Source organism: Chelon labrosus, assembly GCF_963514085.1.
Source record: "Chelon labrosus genome assembly, chromosome: 12".
Classification (NCBI taxonomy): domain Eukaryota; kingdom Metazoa; phylum Chordata; class Actinopteri; order Mugiliformes; family Mugilidae; genus Chelon; species Chelon labrosus.
Genome location: NC_140345.1, coordinates 22,401,997 through 22,422,672, shown reverse-complemented (window position 1 = coordinate 22,422,672; position 20,676 = coordinate 22,401,997). Strand labels below are relative to the sequence as shown.

Sequence of the window (20,676 nt, the reverse complement as noted above, 5' to 3'; positions counted from 1 at the left end):
TGCTTAATGATTGGCTCATTCAGATGCTGCAGACGCAGTACCCGAGGGAGATGGCTCACACTGCCGCCCCTTAAGAGCTCTGAGAGCAGAATGCGTGCAGATGACCGGTCCAGACCTGAAGTTGATTCAGACACAAACAGCATGCAACCAACCTCCAGCTTCTCTGTATGTCTTATGCTCTGCTAGTGAATCTGAAAAGCTGACAAGTGGGAGGAAATATGATGGCATGTCATAAAGATTTGTTATCATGTCAAAGCAGCAATAAATCCAACCACCAAACAAGGTCACGATGCTATTAAAGGGACATTGTACATATTATTTACTCTTTTAACTTCCTCATAGCCACATTCATAAATCTCCATTTTTATATAAGCAGAAGTACTTTCAAAAGAAACCCAAGCCTAATCTCTACTTTTACTGGTTTTCTGTTGTGGATAATACCGACTATCTTTTTTGTTATCAAGCTGAGCAGGCACTAAAATGTGTCATGCAGACCACTGATCAAACCGTTTTTTTAAAAAGCCAAGCTCTCGGCAAAAGCCATTTAAAAAAAAAATAAAAACGGCCGACCAAACCACGCCGTACTCAGCGTACGAGGTACATACATTCCTCTGTTTGGTTGCAGATGAAAGGATCTAGTAATCTGAGGCAGGGTCACTCTGAGGGTCAACGTAAGAATCCCGCCTACGTTGAGGGTGTGCAACCTGCAGTGAAAGGAGTGCAGAGACCATTTCTCTCATAGCGTTTTCGCACATGCACTTCCCAATTTAAATTCTGCAGCCACTTTACATGTCAGCCTCCGTTTTTGAAGAAAAGACCACAACTTGCTTCTCAGAAGTTTCGACTGCGATAACGTTTTGAAGCTATGCATCATCTTCCAGAAAGTGTACCTTCAGACGCAACAACGGACAGAAAATGGACATTAAGATACGCAAGGACAGCCATTTCCCAGCTTCTCAAGGACCATCACACGGTGAACAACGGAAGAGACATTCACTGTAGGAATGTAGCACACATGTCCTTCAACCGATATCACATATATCACTTCCCGTCCTGTCCTTGGAAAACACAAGGCAGGTTTTTATTGACACCTCTTGTAGTTGTTTCTGTCCTTGACAGCGCAACACATCATCCTGATGTTCACCTTTAGGCTGACGATAAACAGACCTTTAAACGATGACAGCGGTGGCTAGAGGATAAGTCGGTATTTACGGAGAACTACACTGCTTTTGGTTCGGCCGTGTGCATGTAGATAACCAATCTGTGTGTGTGTGTGGTAGAAGAAATAGTTGAAGAAAGCTGATCTCACATATTCTTGTAGGGTCTAAAATGAATGAGAAACAACCAGCAATCTGCTTCAGTGACGAACAGCTTCTGGAGATTAAAACATTTGTATGCATTTGTTTAATATAGCCTATCTTTGACATACACCAATCAGGCATAACATTATGACCACCTTCCTAATATTGTGTAGGTCTCCCTTGTGCCTGCAAAACAGTTGTGACTCATCAGAGAATGGACATGGGCCTTCTCAGGGTGTCCTGTGGTGTCTGGCCTTTGGGTCCTATGGGTTGAGGGGAGTGGCCTCTGTTAATCATCCCACACATACTTGATCAGTTTGGGATCTAGTGAATTTAGAGGCCAGATCAACACCTTGAGTTGTTCCTAAACCGTTTTTGTGTGTGTCTGTGTCAGGCTGCATCCTGCTGGGGATGGCTGCTGCCATCAAGGAGTGCCATTGCTATGGGGCGAGGGTAGCCTGGTCTAGTCTAAGTGGGTGCTACATGTCTAAGTAAAATCCACATGAATGAATGCCAGGTCTAAAAGTTTCCCACCAGAACATTGTATTGTCACAAGATGGTCAATGTTATTTACTTCGCCTGTCAGTGGTTTTAATGTTGTGGCTGATCGGTGTAGATGTCTTCTGATCTTATCTTATCTTGGGCAACAAAAAAACAAAAAAAACAATGGCTCTGCATCAATCCGTACTTCCTGGTTCTTCTCTCATTGACTAGTCTAACGATGGTTTTGAACGCTGACATACCGCAGCAGCTGCGGGGCCACGGCGATGAACACGAGGGATCCTATTGCAAGGATGAGGCCTGTTTTATGTCACCATTTCTTTTTTTAAGAAACCTGAATCCCACTGTTTGATGTAGAATAAACATTTTCTGAGTGTGTGAGATTGTGCGTCAGACGCTCGGTCAACATACCGTCACCTTCTCTAAATCAGCTTCTGAGGAGGTGGGAGACAGGGGGCTGATGGGACTGAGGGAGGGGGAGCTTCCAACACTGGAGACGTACTCGGGATCAGGAACGTACAGAACCTGCAAACACAATCCATGTCTGTATTTACACAGGCACTGCTTTTGTGCGTACACATACACTCACGCGCACACACACACACAGGCAAATAGAACAGAATCTCTCTCATACAGCCAAACCTTGACAAGGCAAATAACATGAAATTATGTGAATAGCTTCATGCTATTGACAAGATAAACAGAAAGAGGGAAAGTTACAGAAGAACCGACAGTGATGGGATGTAATGTGTTATTGTTTTTTATGGTTAGAAAAAGTAAAGTTAGTGCATGCTGATGGGCTATTTCCTCAAGTAGGCAGTTCATTCTCTTTAAAAGGAATTTAAGGAGTTTACGGTTGAGATTTTATCTGTTGATCTTTAGTTTGATTAATTTAAATTCCACTGAAATAGGTTTATTCGCTTTTTAGATTAGAATTACGCACTGGCATCTGTATGTATGTATGGAAACAAACCGTCTCTGATTACTGGTGAAGAAATAAGTTCAAGCTTTACATGGGGTTTTGTGCTGGGCTATTTTTGGCTATGTTCAGATCGGTTATGCTAAGCTACGTTAACCGTTTCCTGGTTGTAGCTTCATATTTAGTGCACAGCTGCCATGCAGGAAGTGGTATGGATTTCCTCATCTAATTATTACCACCATAGCCAATAAATGCATTCTTCAACATATCACATGTACAATACGTACATGAGAAAAATGGTTAGAGGCATTCAAGCCCTTGGTATTTGTGTTACACATTACATTTTTCTTTTTCAGTTTGAGTAAATTAGGAAATTAAGCATCCTAACCTTCTTAATATCCTAAATATTATATTTAAAATAAAGGACACATTTTGTATAACAGCTGTGGAAAGACAGGAGGGATGGTGGTTGAGTAAGTGCTCTCCACACCCCGCTGTTTGGACGCAGTACAACTCAGCATTGTTTGCAGAGAGCTGCAAGAGAGGGAGGGGTGTCAGGAGGACTGCCGCATGTGGCTGCTCTCCATTCAACCGGATTAGGTTTTTGACGCCAGGAAATATGGAGACAAAATATCTTTTTTTTTTTTTTGTGCATGTTTGTCTCTTTGCCCGATAACAAAAAGAAAAGGATTTAGAATTTGAGTCTGTTTCAGAGAGGAGAGAAACGACATCAAAGTCTGGGAAGCTGGCAGCGCGTTCAGCGGGCTAAAGACGGGTAGTCCGCGTTATGCAGTCGGAACTAAACTATCATTGGGAGAATTTAAGGATCACACATATTATTATACCTTTTTAGAAACAAAATGGGTCTTATGCAATGAATTGCATCCTAATGGGACAAGTGACACTGTAATTAGCGAGCAATTAAGTGGGGATACAGAGAGCAGGGATGTAGTTAGTGAGTCAGTGAGTTGCTTTGAGAAAGTAGGAGGATAAACACATGCAGCATGTAATGTGCCCCAAAATTTCCATCTAAATCCCCATTCCATAAAATGTTTAGCGACTGTGAAATTAAGGCAAACCAGTGAGAATGCATTGTCGACTGTCAGGAACAGTTATCATGGAAACGAGCAGTCAGTGTGTGGACTGGAGATGTGAGGCTGCTACAGGACGGTGATGAGGTGATGCGGCTGCATAGATCAGTGAAAGCGTGCACGGTGGTTCACACCTGGCCAGGCACCACTGCTCTGGAGAACAGCTTGTTCAGCTGAACCAGCTCGTTGGGTGTGGTGTCAAACTTGAGCGCAATGCTGTTCAACGTGTCCCGCGATTCCACCTAGACCACAAAACAGTAGAGAGGACACACACACACACACAAAAAAAAAATAAAATAAAAAATCACCACAGTGCTGCTTCTGGTTCGGGGCATTTCCTTACCGTTGCACGTGACACACAGGATAAGAGACAGAGGATATCTGAAGAGGAGAGCTGTGAAATTATTATTTCTCTTTAATGTGGCTTCTGCTTTGCATGGTAGATTTTTTGGATGTTATGCAGATTAAAGCTGTCAGCTGTTGACCAGGAATAGATTCCCAAGGGGTTGCAACGTTGCTTGCAGAAATATGAACTGACTTGAATGTCAACAGCATTCTCGTGTTTTCCTCTGAACCAATTAGCAGCATGTATGCTTTACTTTTTTTGTACGACGTCTTAGGATACAACTGTGACTCAAAACCCATTGTTTGGCCATATTGATTGATCTAAATATTTTTAACAATCTGCTAGAAGTCAAACTGATGTGTGTGGGGCTGTAGTAAGGGTGATACTCAGTAATTTGTAAAGTGCCATCTTCATTTTTTGGGTGAGAATGCAATAAATGGGATATACAGTGTGTTCATCTACAGTAGTAAAATTTACTATGTACTGGATGTAAAAAAGGCCTGTTCATAAAAGCACATTCATTGTTTAATATAACCCTACTCTGCAGAATCGTGTCTGGATGCTAATTTATATCATATACAGTATATACCTGCTGAATAAGCTAACACATTAGCTCTATCCTAGTCTTTATTATAGCTCTCAGCCCTGCCATCCTACCAGTCTGTTCTCACCCAGAGTTACAAGTTAAACGCCCAGAGTAAAAATACAAACCATGAAATATAAATCTAGTCGGAAGTACGTTACGTAAGTCAAGCAGCCAAACTAGGTTACGCCGGAATGCTCTGTTCTCAAGTATCGAGGCTTAAAGAAGTTAAACCAGAAGACGGTGTTGTTAACGAACTCGCGTTGGCTCAAACGAAACATCCGTCTGAAATCAAGCGCCCATTGTTAAAGAGCATTTGAACATTTTCCAGTGGTAAATCTGCCTCTGCATTTATGAGCTGCACGGGCTGCTGCGCGAGAACAAAAGGCTTGATGGTCACGGTAATTATATGCTTGGGGCTTTGCAAATTATATATTTTTTTTGTTTTGACCAGCAGAGAAATTACAGTAATATAAATCAGAAAAGAAATCAGCCAGTCCTCATATTTGAGAAGACAATTGTTAACATTTTTGCTCGAAAAATCACTTAAAACAACTAATCAGCTTAACATTGGTTGTTTTATTTAAAGACTTATCTATGCAGCACTGCCTGAACAATCTAATTCATTTTGATAAATCACCTGAATATCATCCTGAACCATATTAGGATTACAAAAAGCAGTGCTTCATGTTGACGTTCATGAACGTAACATCATACGGGCTGTGACACAGGTGCATTTGCTTGTCTCCACCAGTTAAAATCCACAGAGATGTGCTCCACGTGTCTGAACTAGGTAAGCATCTAACATGCCCGGCGGGAGTTTCTACCTTCCAAATGAGGATGGCAACCATGTCAGAAAGCGCCTGCGTGCGAGAAATGTGGTGTAAGTGGAAAAAGCGAGCTCAGGGGAGAGAAACCCTGAAAACCAGACAGCCGGGGCCGAGTCTGAGCTGTGCATAATTAGGACAGGATAATGGCACTGTGTGTTTTAGCGCAACAGTCATGGGACTGCCTCGGCCGTCCTCGGCAGGCGTGCGCAGCTTTCTGCGTGCGCGTGCAGACGGTCCACCTAAAACACAGACGAATGACAGCTTCTCCAAATTCTTGTCGTGACACACCGCTTCCAGGAGAATATTCCTCCACAAACAGACAAGCAGCGACACAGACAGCACAGTCACAGGGAAGTAGCTGAACAGGGAAACCAAGACAGACAAGATGGAACATTAGTAACACACAGTCACTGTGTGTGAGGCAGTCACACATGACATGGTCAGGAGCATCGCTAAGGAAACAAGAAACACAACTGAGGGGAAGAAGCAGAAAATATAGAAACTCAGAGGCCCTTAGCAACCTGCAAGGGTTTGCACAGGTAACACTAAAAAGTCATTGTGAAATGAAAAATTAGGAGCTATCACATCGGGTGTAAGGCAGCAGTTCGTGAGAGTGAACCCTTAGCAACAGACCGGGAGGAATTCTTAATCCAAATATTTGAAATATACAATGTCTACTTGATTTAGCAAGAACAACAGAGCCATGCTGGGATCATTTCCAGAATCTGCGACTATGAAGCTCTCATCAGTTTGTACAACTATACAAAGTGTGGTATCTGGTGTATTAGCTTGAGCATCTTGATGAAGTAAAGTAGGGCATGGAGACAAAGACCACGGCTCAGAGGAGGAGGAATGCTGCTGTGGATTTGGCGGTAAAGTGGCATCGTGTTAGCTGGCGGGAAATGGTAACGCAATGTGACAAATTCACATTAAACAATCATCATCAAATGGAGTTTACAGACCAAACAGTGTCTCAGGGGGCGTTCACAGCTAGTTTGTTGTTTGGAAACCGCAAGCGTTTCTTCACACGGTCGTTTGTTTGGACTGGCGTTAACGCAGCAGTCAAGAACCGATCCGGGAACAAATCAACCAAGACCAGTTAGGGTGGTGCCCCTTGCAATGAGAACACCGTTCACCCATGGGGCTGATACAACTAGGTTGCATGCCAACAGAGCGTTCAGGATACACATTAAAACGTTGTTTTCTGCTTAGATGCCGTGGTCCTGATTTCATGGAATCCACATTTCAGACAGAATTATTATGACCATTTACAAAACTGTTTGCAAGCATGCAGTGTTGTGGATTTTGCCTTGACTGCCATGTCTACATGAACCAAATCAAGGTTATGAAATATAGCTGTGAAATCTAAAAACAATGGCGGATACCAAAAGGGGAGCCAATCTCCAGACACTCAAAACATCCCAAAACCATGCAGAAAGGACATGTTGGCTGTGTATGATGCTCTAATCCATTTTAAATCAACTTCAACTTCACTTTTTTTTTAAAAAATGTTTTAAAGGTTATCTATTGTTACATAACTTGGTTAAAAATCCAATCGCCATTCAAGAGAAGAACACTACACAGAGAAGCCATAACAATAACACTGGCACATTGTCTCTGGTAAGACCCTCTTAGTGGAACTGACAATACATTTATGAGAGAAAACTGGCTAATGGAGGCAGAAATCTTGCAGCGGTGGCTAGTAAAAGACTAATCACCATGAAAGTATGGTGACAGTAATACTGCTGGGTCACTTGTTTTGGCTCCACAGCACAGCTCATTAGCTTTTGGAGCTGAAGTGTCTAGTAATGCCGTTCATTTACTGGTGGCAATATCCTATACTACAGAGCAATTAAATAGAGCGGGAGTGTTTTTGGAACTACAGCATAAAAGCAGGTCTGGATTCAGAACTTGAAACTGTCTGCAATGCGAGTACTGGAACCCAGAAATGACAAAGTGACTGTTGGGCCATTGTTATTGATCAACAGCCCTGTCACTGCAGGTAATTTCTTACAAATGTCTTCATGTTCTTTTAATGAGGACTGGGCAACAGTATGATGACTAAACTAGCCGAGGCTGAAAAAAATCTGGGCCGCGAGTGCAGTAAGTGGTAACCGAGCCCTTATTGTGTGCTACGGTACCCTCTGGGGGTACAAACTAATCAGAGCCGAGGCCAGTCACGCTGCTGGGATACAGTCTCCCTGACTCAGCAATGTGCACAGCCCAACAATGAACAATGCAGAGCTGGGATGCAGTGTGCGGTGCGGACTGGGTGGGAAAGGTAAGCAGTAATTGTGATGGGTTTCACCATTAGCAGAGCTCCACAGCCTATGAGGCAAACCTTTACTACTTAACTGTAAAAAATGCTTCACTTTCACCAGCATTCACTTAGTAAACTGTATATCCAGACATTTATTTTTACCATGTTCCGCAGACAGATCACAGTGGAGATACACACACAAAAAAAACAGCAGTCCGTTGAGCTGATTCAATTATCCAGCTTGATTAAATGTTAATTTGATCATTCCCAAAATAAGAAATGAAATTAGAGTGCATCCTTCATATTTCAAAATGGTATTTGATACCGTTAAGATATTCACTGCGTGTTCATCGGGCCAGATTTAATTCTATAATTCGATCAAAGTTGAGATTAAGATAAATGGAGGTTGCACAGCAGCCAGGAAAGTGAATACAGGAACAAACCCTGTGGAACTCCCATGTTAAATACACGGCAATCCTTGAACTATGCAGATAGATGTCTCAGCACGCTGAAATTTGCCTTATACACACATTACGATTAGCAATGTTCTCATCTTTGTTCGTAAAAATGAGTCCACGCTTTGGTCTGTTTCATCCTCTCCCTGTGACTTAGTGCTCGTCTCCAGCAGCGTGGAAGCATGAGCTCGGAGGCATGTGATTCCGACGGATCAGACGATCTGGAAACGCTCCTCAAGTGGAACCGCACCTCGATTCCTATCCCTACACGTAAATGTAGCGCGACCTCAAAGGCAGCACTAAGAAAATACCTCGATTCCTCTCCCAGAAGAGAAAAACACGGGAGCGGAACCACAAAAAGAAGACAAAAGGAAGAAAGATGCATTAACAGGTAGATCGCACATCTAAAACTCCTCCTCGCAACTGGGTTATTAACAACTACTCTTGGACAACGCATGACAGATGAGATGACACAATTTGTCACTTCATTAGCTTTGTAGAGGGGAATCCTGCTGTTCATTCAGACAACAGCAGCATGTCAGTTTGATAAATACCCTGTCGCAAACAGGATGGGACGCGTCAAGGAGATCAGGCTAACAATGGCAAAGTCTTTGTGACACCAATAAACACATATTTGCCATTTATCTACAGTATGTCTAAAAGAGGAGGAAAATAACAGTCACAACAAATCATCAGTCATTCTGTCCTAAAAGTATGTACTGTGTTGGCATTTGTCCTTTGTATGAGTCCAGCATCGCCAGACTGAACTCTAACCATACAAGGGGATTTTCTCTGTTTATTTTTTTATCTTTTAGTTAGCTTTACAGCTCCTCTGTTGGCCAGAACAAAGCCAACCAACAGGACATTCAGCTCTCCAGGACATTTACAGCTGCTTAAAGCTCGCTTTGTAGGAATTTTTCAAAGACTTCCCGAAATATAAGGTTACTTGTTTGGCTTGAAACATCTGCTCTTTGCTCTACAAATAGGAACTGGAAAGCTTAACCTAACAAATGGCAGCTGCTGGCTCCGGTGTTAAATGTCTGCTCTGGTACTTCTTGTATTAGCAGCTCAGCCAATCAATATTGGGTATAAATATCTGGTGTTCAATGAAGTAAACACTGGCAAAGTGGTGGGCTGATCTTGGCACCGAACGTGGTGGAATAGCATGATTCAACTTCGCCTGTTAGGCTAACTTAATCACTTCATCCCTTCAGCAACACAGCCAGCTCCATGTGTCAGAGATGCATCAAGGCACATCTGAAATACATCTGTCTCCACCAAACCCCAGAGATTCAGCCATTGATTGCACTGTAAAAGGAGCTATCTGTAACTCAATTAAGTGGCAGAGGACAGGGGACATGCAAATGTGACCCACTGATAAAGACCTGTTATTGACACCTTGACGGCAGGACGAGGGAAGGAGGGAGGGGAGAGCGAACTAGAGAGTAGTCACAATCAGGATCATAGCCGCTAATGACAGGTGAACCCTATCTTCTTATCCTGCAGATCAATAACACCCATTATTCATCTCGAACTGGGGATGAATAATTAAGCTTCTTCCTGTTAGGGTGACATCCCTCCTTTTGAGGAGAAGGACAGAGGGAGGCAGCCATGTTGAGAGTGACTGACATCCAGCTAATGGCCAATCACCTTGTCGAACAGAAGAGGACGCACGGATTCAGAAAGGACAGTCGGCCCGGACAGCCAAGGACTAATAGCTCCATTAAAGAGTCTGCTGTCATTTAACATGTGTTTAACTGTGGAACATGAGAACAAATCAATAAGTGCTACGGTTAAAGGTCAACATATGAAATAAGATGTAATAACAGAGCTATGGCTTCTTGGATGGACTGTTAGGCAGTATTGTATTTAACTGTAACCATTCACAAGTGCTGCTTGATCCCCAGTGTTTCTGCTTTGGAGCTACTTCAGATTTTAAATCAAAAAAATGAGGAAAAAGGACTGGAAAAAGAGAAAAAAAAGAAGACCTAATCAACACAGTGAGTCATGTGTGTCGCCATCAAACTGGAAATAAAACTCCAGTGTACAGTTTAATCAGCCATAATGCCTTATCAGAGCAGCTATCGCTCCTCATTTTATAATGAGGGATGAAGCCCAGCTTTAGCATGACAGTTGCCATGGCGACTTTGTCGCTACTACCCTAATGGCATGTGTACCGTGTGCAAGTACACCACTGCCGATTGTTTGAGGACCTAAATTTAGATCCGCTATAAGAGATATGGGAGAAAGTCACATTGTTCCTTTCATCTCAGGGCAACGCAAAGCAAGTTTGTTGTCTCACTTTCAAGCTCTCGTGGATCCTCTCTCCTCGGCTCTGACCTTCTGCTTCAGGCTTTGATGGCCTTTCTACTGATTCGCCAGAACAAACGCAAGGGCCCGATGACACACGAGATCCAGCAAAGCAAAAAGAAGTTTGCCATGACACAGAAATCCCAAAGCTGTGGCAGCGTTTCAATGAGGACTGTCTGGGAGGATGTTAAATGGGTCCAATGGTACATTTTGTTTTTTTATTATAAGACAAAGCAAAGATTTTAAGAAATTACAGATTCATATGGAGCAGTATACAAGGCTACAATATACTCTCATTGAGGTGGTATTATTTATAACATAAAGAGTTTATCTTTATCTAAGAAACCAATTTACCGTAGTCAAAGAAACACAGACTTTCCTAAATTTTGTCCACAGTGAGGATACGTTTTGTTTCAAAGATTTCAAAGATATCCTGAAAGCATGTACTGGTTTATAGACAACAACAGGTGCACACCCAAAATGTTCTAGGGGAAACCTGCACTATGCATTAACATTAATGGAGAATCATCCTCAGACAAAGATTAGGGAACAAACTGTTTCAGGCAAATAGATGTATTGTTATAACCATATTAAAAATAACTGCCAGGTAGAGTCCCAGCTCACAGTGAATGGTAATAAGTTACACCTGACAATAAAAATGAGGATGTAGTTTAAACTGATTCAGATGACAGCCTTTAGTATTTCCTTCATTCGCTGGGCTAATATTAGCTAATGCTAATGTCCTGATTGACAGGCGATTTCTCTGAATGTTCAAAGTGATTAAAATATCACTGTGCATGACTTAGTAGAGACGATTATGACTATTTGCTAACATCAGCTGTTGCTCGGTACTTGACTGCTACCTGGCTATGCATGCACAGGCGGCTAATGCAAGATTGTTTATCGACTGACAGACTCTGTTGGCCTGGTTAAAGACTTGTACCTGATAACAGACAAGTCATTTTTTAGTTGAGTAGCAAACATAATAAATGATAATCAAATGTAGGTGGAGCAATAACAACGCTTTAATTTTAAGGTAACAGAGCGAGCTGCTGCAACCTGGGCCACATATTAATCTCTTCTACCCCTATCCATCCACCTGCCTACCCATCAGCTTCACCACATGCTTTCACCACTATCCTGTCCTCCATCCCTTTTAACAGTCCCATCCACACACCCCTCCAGTCCCATCATTTCTCCATCATCTATTGGCTTGTTCTCCTGCTCTCATACAGGGAGCTGTGAGAGCTCAAACAGTGGGATCCCTCTCCTATCCAGCAGTGAATAATGCAATCAGAGCGACTGATTGTCAGGATGGTGTGGAGTTAAGATTGCTGCCAGTGTGTGTGTGTACGTCTCCGTGTGCGCATGCACACACACCTGCCGCTTGGTGTATGACTCATCTAATGTCCCTCAAGTCCTCTAATGCTCACAGCCCAGCAGAGATCCACTGAACCTACAGACTGGTGTTACAGAGTGACCATGGCCATTACCAGCCTCTACCTTCCCTTTTTCGTGGAATCGTGACTTGGCTACACATCATGCAAAGTAGATTGTAGCGTTTAAAAATTTTATAAAACATAAGATTTAATTACTTTTTGTTTTGGTTTCAACTAGAAATGTATAAATTAAATACAAAAAGTTAGCAATAGTAGCATTGTTTCTAAACCGTTTTTATCTCCGTGCCTGTGTCAGGCTGCATCCTGCTGGGGATGGCTGCTGCCATCAAGGAGTAGGGTGGGGGTGCCTGGTCTGGTCTAGGTGGGTGCTACATGTCTAAGTAACATCCACATGAATGAATGCCAGGTCCAAAAGTTTCCCAGCAGAACACTGAATTGTCACAAGATGGCCAATGCTATTTACTGCCAGTGTGTGTGTGTACGTCTCCGTGTGCGCATGCACACACACCTGCCGCTTGGTGTATGACTCATCTAATGTCCCTCAAGTCCTCTAATGCTCACAGCCCAGCAGAGATCCACTGAACCTACAGACTGGTGTTACAGAGTGACCATGGCCATTACCAGCCTCTACCTTCCCTTTTTCGTGGAATCGTGACTTGGCTACACATCATGCAAAGTAGATTGTAGCGTTTAAAAATTTTATAAAACATAAGATTTAATTACTTTTTGTTTTGGTTTCAACTAGAAATGTATAAATTAAATACAAAAAGTTAGCAATAGTAGCATTGTTTCTAAACCGTTTTTATCTCCGTGCCTGTGTCAGGCTGCATCCTGCTGGGGATGGCTGCTGCCATCAAGGAGTAGGGTGGGGGTGCCTGGTCTGGTCTAGGTGGGTGCTACATGTCTAAGTAACATCCACATGAATGAATGCCAGGTCCAAAAGTTTCCCAGCAGAACACTGAATTGTCACAAGATGGCCAATGCTATTTACTTCTCCTGTCAGAGGTCATAATGTTATGTCTGATCAGTGTATAACCCTGCAGTGAAGATCAAGTGTCTTGGTCTGTATGACATCAGCTCCTGAGAGGATCATGCATGGGTAAAAAATTGTGGCTATCCATCCAAAAGGTTTTGAGATCACCAAAGACTGTTCTTCTGGGAGTCAGGAATGCCATCTAACAGTTGCTGACGTGTTGTATCTCACAGGGTAAATGATTAATTTGATCTCCGAGTAGTCACAGAGGAAAGTAGTCTAACAATCCCTAGTCATTTGGGTTCATTCTTTAAGCATTATAAAAACAAAGTGATGGAAAAACCGACTGACCCTGCCACAGCTAACAATGCCACTAATGCAGCAACACAATACGCATAGTAAAAATCAATACAGGTTTTCTTGCAATACCCTGAGTCATATGATCTGTTTTTCTACGACAAACTGGAACATATACAGTTTATAATTCTATCTGACTGCTCATGCTGTAGCCCAGAATGAGTATATTACAAATGCTGACAACTTCCTTTTTTCTTCCCAGGCCTATCCAGACAGGCCTTCCCCTCAAAACTGCTCTCTAGTGTCACTACACAAAATGTAATGAGAGCTCTGCTGTGCCAGATCTGCTGAGAGCGCTGCAACAGACTGAAGGAGAGTGTGGGCCGGGAGGTTCAGGCCAAAATTTTACTAAACATGAGTCAACATTAAAGAATAATTCCAGTTTATCACAATGCAGATCTTTGTAGTTTCGGCCATGGTTTCCACTGGTATTGATGATGCTGCACTCAGAGTTAAAGGTTGAACTGAAACAAGTTGGCCGGGGCTTGGAGAGACAAACGGAAAAGATTTTTTCGGGGGCATGTTTGTCGTGATCTTATAGGGACCAGTAGAGGGATATTGGCTTGATTCACTTACACCTATCAGACATAACATTATGACCACCTTCCTAATATTGAGATGGTCTCCCTTGTGCCTCCAAAACAGTGGTGACTCATCAGAGAATGGACAAGGGCCTTCTGAGGGTGTCCTGTGACTTTGGGTCCTATGGTTGAGGGGAGGAGCCTCTGTGGATCATCCCACAGATACTTGATCAGTTTGGGATCTAGTGCATTTGGAGGCCAGGTCAAGACACTGTTTTTGTGTGTGTACCTGTGTCAGGCTGCATCCTGCTGGGGATGGCTGCTGCCATCAAGGAGTGTCATTGCTATGGGGTGGAGGTTGCCTGGTGTGGTCTAGGTGGGTGCTACATGTCTAGGTAACATCCACACGAATGCCATGTTCCAAAGCAGATCATGGCATGGTCACAAGATGGTCATAATGTTATGCCTGACTGGTGCAAATGCATAGTTTCTTACAAATCTAGGCTAATACATGAGAGGCACAAACCTGGTCTAAGCTGTGTATGTAGAGTGTGTACAGAGATGTCCTTCAGTACCGCCTCAAAATAATCTGCCTGCAATGACTTACAATCTCTCAACTCCTGTCCTGTCTGATTTCTTTCAACCTATGCATAGCCAGCTTATCTTGGAGACTGCCAACATGACCAATAAGAGTAATTATGACCAAAGCAACAACAGTAAAAGCCAAGATGTAGGAAATGGGGCCGTTTTATAAGTGAGGACTCCCTAAGAGTCTACAAAGAGCTCAGGCAAGATCCAAAATAGCAACTGGAACATCTAGGGCCATGTGATAGACCTGGTGTGTCTGAAGATGAACACTTTCTCAGTTCTCCCACACTGACTGTCATTACAGTCTGTCTGTAAGAGGAACCCCCCCCCCCCCCCAGCACTACTTTTCCCCTCTCTGTCTTACTGTCTCCTCATCTATCTTTGTTGTTCCCAGAGACTTCAAACACTCTTTTAATTGGCTGCAGGTCAGCCAATAGCTGGACTTGGCTGAATGGACTGGCGTTATCAGTGTCTAGGCAGATGGGTTGCAGCTGCACAGGTTATTTCTCAATACGAAAAAAAAGGTGGGGGGGCAGAGAAAGAAGCCTGTGTGTGAGGTAGAAGGGTGAGGAGGGTGAGGGAGAGGGAGGCAGATTGTATTGATGAGGAGGAACAAGAGGAAACCCTCCTTTTTTCTGTGGGCGCCAAGCAATAGATTATAAACTTATCTGCTGGACTGGAGAGCGAAATAAGGAAACATGCCCCCCCCCCCCGGCCCGAGTGATGAGTTTAAGATAAAGCTCCTTCTCAATCACAGAGACACCGTCGACCATGTGTCTCTCACGGTGTAGAGACACCGCCTTAAATCCCTCTCGGTGTCCCCAAGCCTCCACCCTACGTGCCACTACAGAACACAATGATTGACAGTGTTCAATCCATCCATCACACTATCAGCAATCTAGTGGGCGGGGGAGGGGTTAATGAGGGCCGAAAGCCAGAGAGAGAGAGAGATAGAGAGAGTGACGGCTGATAAAAACACAACTGGTGTGTTGGTGTGTGACTGATACGAATCTTATCCCCTCCAAAACTAGACAGTAAATTTCCCCCATTTTTTGTTTACCACAAGCATTTCTGTCCATCTTGCTGACGTTTTGTGACCCTTCTGCTCATATCAAGGGCCACGACACAGTGCACTGGCTCTGACAAATGCCCCCGCTGTAATGGTTTATGTGTTACAGCTCCGGAAAGGCAAACAAGGGCCTTGTCAATCAACGGGTCTCGGATGACTGACATGTTGGGCAGGCAGTAGAGGTGTTGTCGCTGAGGTGTTGGAGATGGAGGGAGGGGGGCGCTCCTGGAGCAACGGTAAGGTGAGAACTGATGGCTGAGAAATCGGAAACAAAAAGAGAGAGGTTTGAGAGTCGGGACAGGAATGACGGCAGGAGGCTGCCTCTTCATCCCTCGCATCCTTCCCTCCTTCCACCCTCCCTTCTCCTCCCGTCTCCTCCTCTCCCCTCGGCAGACAGGCAGACGGCCGGAGCCAGCAATCCCGATCCTCACTGTTGCCACGGAGAGAAAGGCAAGGAAAAGGAGTCTGACTGCAGCTGGATTTGAGGGTCATTTGAAGAACACAACGAGGCAAAGCACAGAGAGCTCCATTTTCAGTTCATGCCAGGGAACCAGAGTCTACTCTCTCTCTCCCCTGTCTCGCTCTCTCTCTCTCTGTGTGTCTCTCTGTTTTTATCTCTCTCTCTCTATTGCCTCACCTCCCCTCCCCTCCACAACAGCTAAATCAATAGAAATGACAACGCAGTTGGAAGGTCATATGCGAGCACAGCGAGCTCTGTGGTGGAATGCTTGCGGATTCGGAGCACAGGGAACGAGTGGAAAAACAAATACACATCCTGCCAGTGCTCCTGCCTGTCTATCCAGCTCTGGTCCAGCTGGAGGAACGAGCAGAGCTGCTACAATTCTCCTTCCTATACATCAACATGCAAAATGGAGCTGCTGCTGCACAGAGAGTCTTTAACAGGGGATAATGCATACTGTTTCTGGAAGATGTCTATCAGGCATCCCTGCACATTTGTTTACACACTGTCCTCTTTAGGTAAACAGTCTGAGAATGAGGTACACGTGCAAAAACCAAATAAAAAAAAAGAAAGAAATGCTTCTCCCCCATCACTAATGAGCTACCAAGCATGGTCAGACACGGTGCCTTCACAACACACAAACACAACAACCGCTCGAACGTTGCCGGAGCTAGTCAGAGCTACGGAAACCACCAGCAGTAGACACACGCACACAGAAGCAGCGGCACAGGCAGCGGCAGAAGAGAAGAAGAAGAAGCGGGGCAGAGAAGCGTCAAAAACACATAATCCCATTAACACGGGCAGAGCACAGAGCCGCACGTTGCACGTTACTCACAGAATATTCGATGGTCCCTTTGGGTCTCTGGAACGACATGCGCCTCCCATCCTTCTTTTCTGGGGTCTTCTTCTGGCCGGTATCTGAAAGCAAACGAGGCAAGGTACGCATTACATTCATGTTCCTCTCTCCCCAGCTTGTCACAAGCTGCCGTTTCCCAGCCCCGTGGGTAGACAGCTCATTCGTCAACAGTGAGCGAGCCAGCCAGCCAGCCAGCGATGTGAGCTGTGAGCGCCGGACCACTTTCTCTCTCTCCCTCTCTCTCTCTCTCTCTCTCTCTCTCTTGTTCTCGCTCTGCTTCTACCCTCCTGCTCTTGCTCTCTCTCTCTCTCTCTCTCGCTCTCTCTACCACACTGTCCTCTCCTCACTCTCCCTCTCTCGTTCTCTCTCACATCTCCTCCACGGCGCAATGACAGCCGCTGAAAGCAGTTCACCTTGCCTTCCTCCCCCTGTTGCCTCTCACGGCAGACAGAGACCAGGCTGACCTCCATCAGGGCACCGCCGCCTGGCTGTGACGAGAAAACAAGAAGAAGAAGAAGAAGATGGATTCAGATGGGAAGCGGGGCGTGCTAAAGCTGGCAACACTTAAGAAGGAAAGTGGGGGCTGAACCGGAGGGTGGCTGGACGAGAAGGGAGGGTTCAGCGCTACGTTGTGGTTGGGTAACGGAAGGATGTTGCATGGAGGTTGGCTGCAGGTGTAGTTTGCACGAATTTTCAAATTACGATTACGGCATTCCTCCTTTTCAAGCATGGACAGGGTTGCGAAGTAATATAATAAGGTGAAGGAAGATGAATGTTTCGACAGGGGAATTAAGGCTGAAGGTTGAGAATCCGAGCAGTGAAGGTTCGTGAGGGCAAAGAGATGAAGGGATAATGGTGACAGAAAAAAATGGAAGTATGCACATGGAGAAGATGGGGGGGCTGGGAGAAGGCAAGAGGATGACAGAAAGTGGGTGGATGGAATATTGAAAGCCAGTAGATGAAAGACAGAAGCAGAAGATACGATGGGGGATGAAAGAAACTGGAAGGAGACTCTTGGGAGAGGAGATGCTGCAAAGGGGTCGGCTTTGGTCTTTGACTTGAACAAGGAGCATGGGCACACAGGCAGATTGTGGGTGAACCAAGAAAAGAGATGATTTTAGAAGGTCGCTGCGAGTTTGGGTGAAGGATTTAGGCTAAATGTGTGGTGACCCAGTGCCCTCAAACATCTTACATGTATTGTAATAGGTGCTGCTTGTGACGTAAGCGCCCCAGTGTTTGAGTCTGCCCCATCAGACGTCTCAGATAGCTAAAAACATGAGTCACCGGCGTTGCTATTTCTGGGGCTCAGGGCTGCCTGCAGTAAGTGGGAGGGGAGGGGAGAGGAGGGGAGGGGGGAGGAGGGGAGGGGGGATGTGAGCGGCTTCAGGTGTAAATATCGGTCCAGCGAAGGCCCCGAGTTGCGTTCACGAAATTTACATCATAGCCCATCATCACCTGCACCGGCTCTTGATTGTAATCCCATCTAGGCCACGTACGGCGTGTGCGTCATTTTTCACCCTCACCCCAGAAATAATTACAGCCACAGCTACTGCATCTACAGTTTTTGGCAAACTCAACACTCCCCCTTGTTCTACTTTAACAGCATTTTAAAGAGAAAACTGGATTCCGTGTGTAGAGCTGCTCCACTCCGGTTGCTTAATAATTGACATAGAGTCTGCAGCACACTGGTTCAATTTAGCGTCAGGTAGAGTCCCCCTCAGATCAGGCGCCCCTTTTAAATTCATACAAGTAGGGATCTGTTTGGGAATTGGATCCAACACTTTGGACCAAGAGAATTTTAGAGGCCTGAAACCTACCCAGTTATTTCTGAAGAAAACAGCACACAAAACAAATATTAAAGTACCACATTGGACAATCTTTTCTCATTTCCAGGCCCACTGACAGTCATGTGACCGTTTAGGTTAATATTTCTTATAATATTTGTTTGTTTTTGAATGAAAAATCTTGAATAAGGTGTTTGGCTGCACAAACTGTGAGCTTGTACCAAATCAGTAATTCGTCATCCAAATGAAAACCTTGCACGGATGATTGCTTTCAGTGAGGACAATAAGAACTGGAGGTGTGGATTGTGGATGACTGGGTTTGTTGCTATTTAGAGGCAACACGTCAGGACTGTGATTTCATGCCTTTCTGTTACGAAATATAATCCAGTGAGCCTCTAATTGCGGGTAACGGCAGCACGGCGGACCGCGACCCGTGACCTGACCCCTGCCAGCAGACAGCGGAGGTGTTGATCTGCTTTGCTGGCTGCAGAAATGAAAATGTAATAAAGATTCGCTGTCGCTTGATGTTCTCGCACAGCGATCTTTAAAGACGGAGCGGACAGCGAAGAGTGAGACAGACGCGGAGCGAAAGAGACGAACGGAGATGCATTAGCAGCTGCAGGGGTGTTGGCACATGGTGAGCTGGTGATTGGTCTAAAATTAAACCTCGCCCCGACGGTGGCACAAGAAATGGGCATTTTATTCGCACTCCAGACACGCAGCGGAGTGCAGGAGCGGGGCATCTTCAATAGAAAAAGGCTCCGGTTTCATCTCAGTCCACAGGAACCTGGCGCCATATGTTGCCTCTATATACTTGTAGAAGAATTCTACTTTGTAAGTCCACAAATCACAGCCTGTTTGTTTCATGTTCCACATCTTAGACAGATTTTACGTCAAGCATGTTTTTTCTAATGAATACCTAAACAGATGCATTTTTTGTAATGTAGATATATGGACTTTTATTTAACTTTGGTTGGTGTTTTCACCAAACTGCAGTTATTATTAGTAGTAGTACCGAGTTAGGTAGCTACTTAAAACTTGACAGAGTCTGTAAATATGTGTGTACCCTTAATATATTTACTCTTATACAGTTTTTCTTTTCTTACCTTATTCTATTTTGTATCGACCTTGTATTTTTGCGCTGTCTTACTCTGCCGCTGTGACACCTAAATTTCCCCACGGGGATCAATAAAGTCTCATCTTATCATCTTTCTTTGAAGGGATACAACCTCCCCCTTATCCATACTCGGTTATCCAACCTATAGAAGCCGGTCAGCATGCTGTCCAGGCAGGAATCCAACAATTATGAAAAGAGTCGGCCGCAAAATACATATTAGCTCCCTACAACCAAGCTTCACAGTTTACCATAATGACCACCACAGACACTGATTAACTCATTTGTTTCTGCGAGACAAAAGATGCATTAAAACATAACCAAACCATGACATAGCAGTATGCATATCTTTTCTTGAGAAAGCGTGCTATAAATTGCTTAATAAAATAGAAGAATCAGGAGCACTGAGAGATGCAGGAGCCGCACCGGGAAGCCGTGAAGAAATAGGTCTGTGGTCGATGCCAATCTAGATATAGCAAACACAGTAGTTATCTTTGCTGAACAGCACTGGGGGGAAAAAAATTATCTAACAGGGCGAGTCGAGGTCGCTAGTTATCTAATTTGTTGTTCAACCAAGTAAAACAAGAGTTACAGCGTTTTTTTTTTTTGTTTGTTTTTTTACTGTTGTCTTTCCCCATAAAGAACATTTTGCTTGGCTCATTAATGGTCTGAGTTACAGTAACACTGGGTCAACTGCGCGAGAGAGAGGCAGCGAGACTGGCTCACACACTGAAAGGACCTGTTGTGCATCAAGTGAAACAAAGGCCGCCTCTCATCAATCTGGGTTGTAAACAGTCACAAGAAGTCACGCCTTTCTGGACAACTTAGCGAAGCAAACTGCGAGACAATGACCTGTGGCCGTGCAACACTGCGGGCAGCTGGACGGCAGGCGTCAGTGAGGGAATTGCAGTGAATTGTAATAAATTCGTCCACTACGAATTTATTACAATTCACTGCA

General features: G+C 44.3%; 1 protein-coding gene across 7 annotated transcripts in view; it reads right to left on the bottom strand.

Moving 5' to 3' along the window:
- oxr1a (oxidation resistance 1a) overlaps positions 1 to 20,676 on the bottom strand; it is a 142,563-nt gene that overhangs the window by 29,735 nt on the left and 92,152 nt on the right. For 6 of the 7 annotated variants that reach the window (XM_084557753.1, XM_084557754.1, XM_084557752.1 and 3 more), the window contains 3 exons: positions 16,800 to 16,882; positions 3,947 to 4,054; positions 2,214 to 2,327 (listed from right to left, as the gene is read on the bottom strand). In XM_084557753.1, the coding sequence (XP_084413879.1) occupies positions 2,214 to 2,327; positions 3,947 to 4,054; positions 16,800 to 16,882 (305 nt within the window). The remainder of the gene's footprint in view (positions 1 to 2,213; positions 2,328 to 3,946; positions 4,055 to 16,799; positions 16,883 to 20,676) is intronic. The other variant, XM_084557751.1, reaches the window with a different exon arrangement.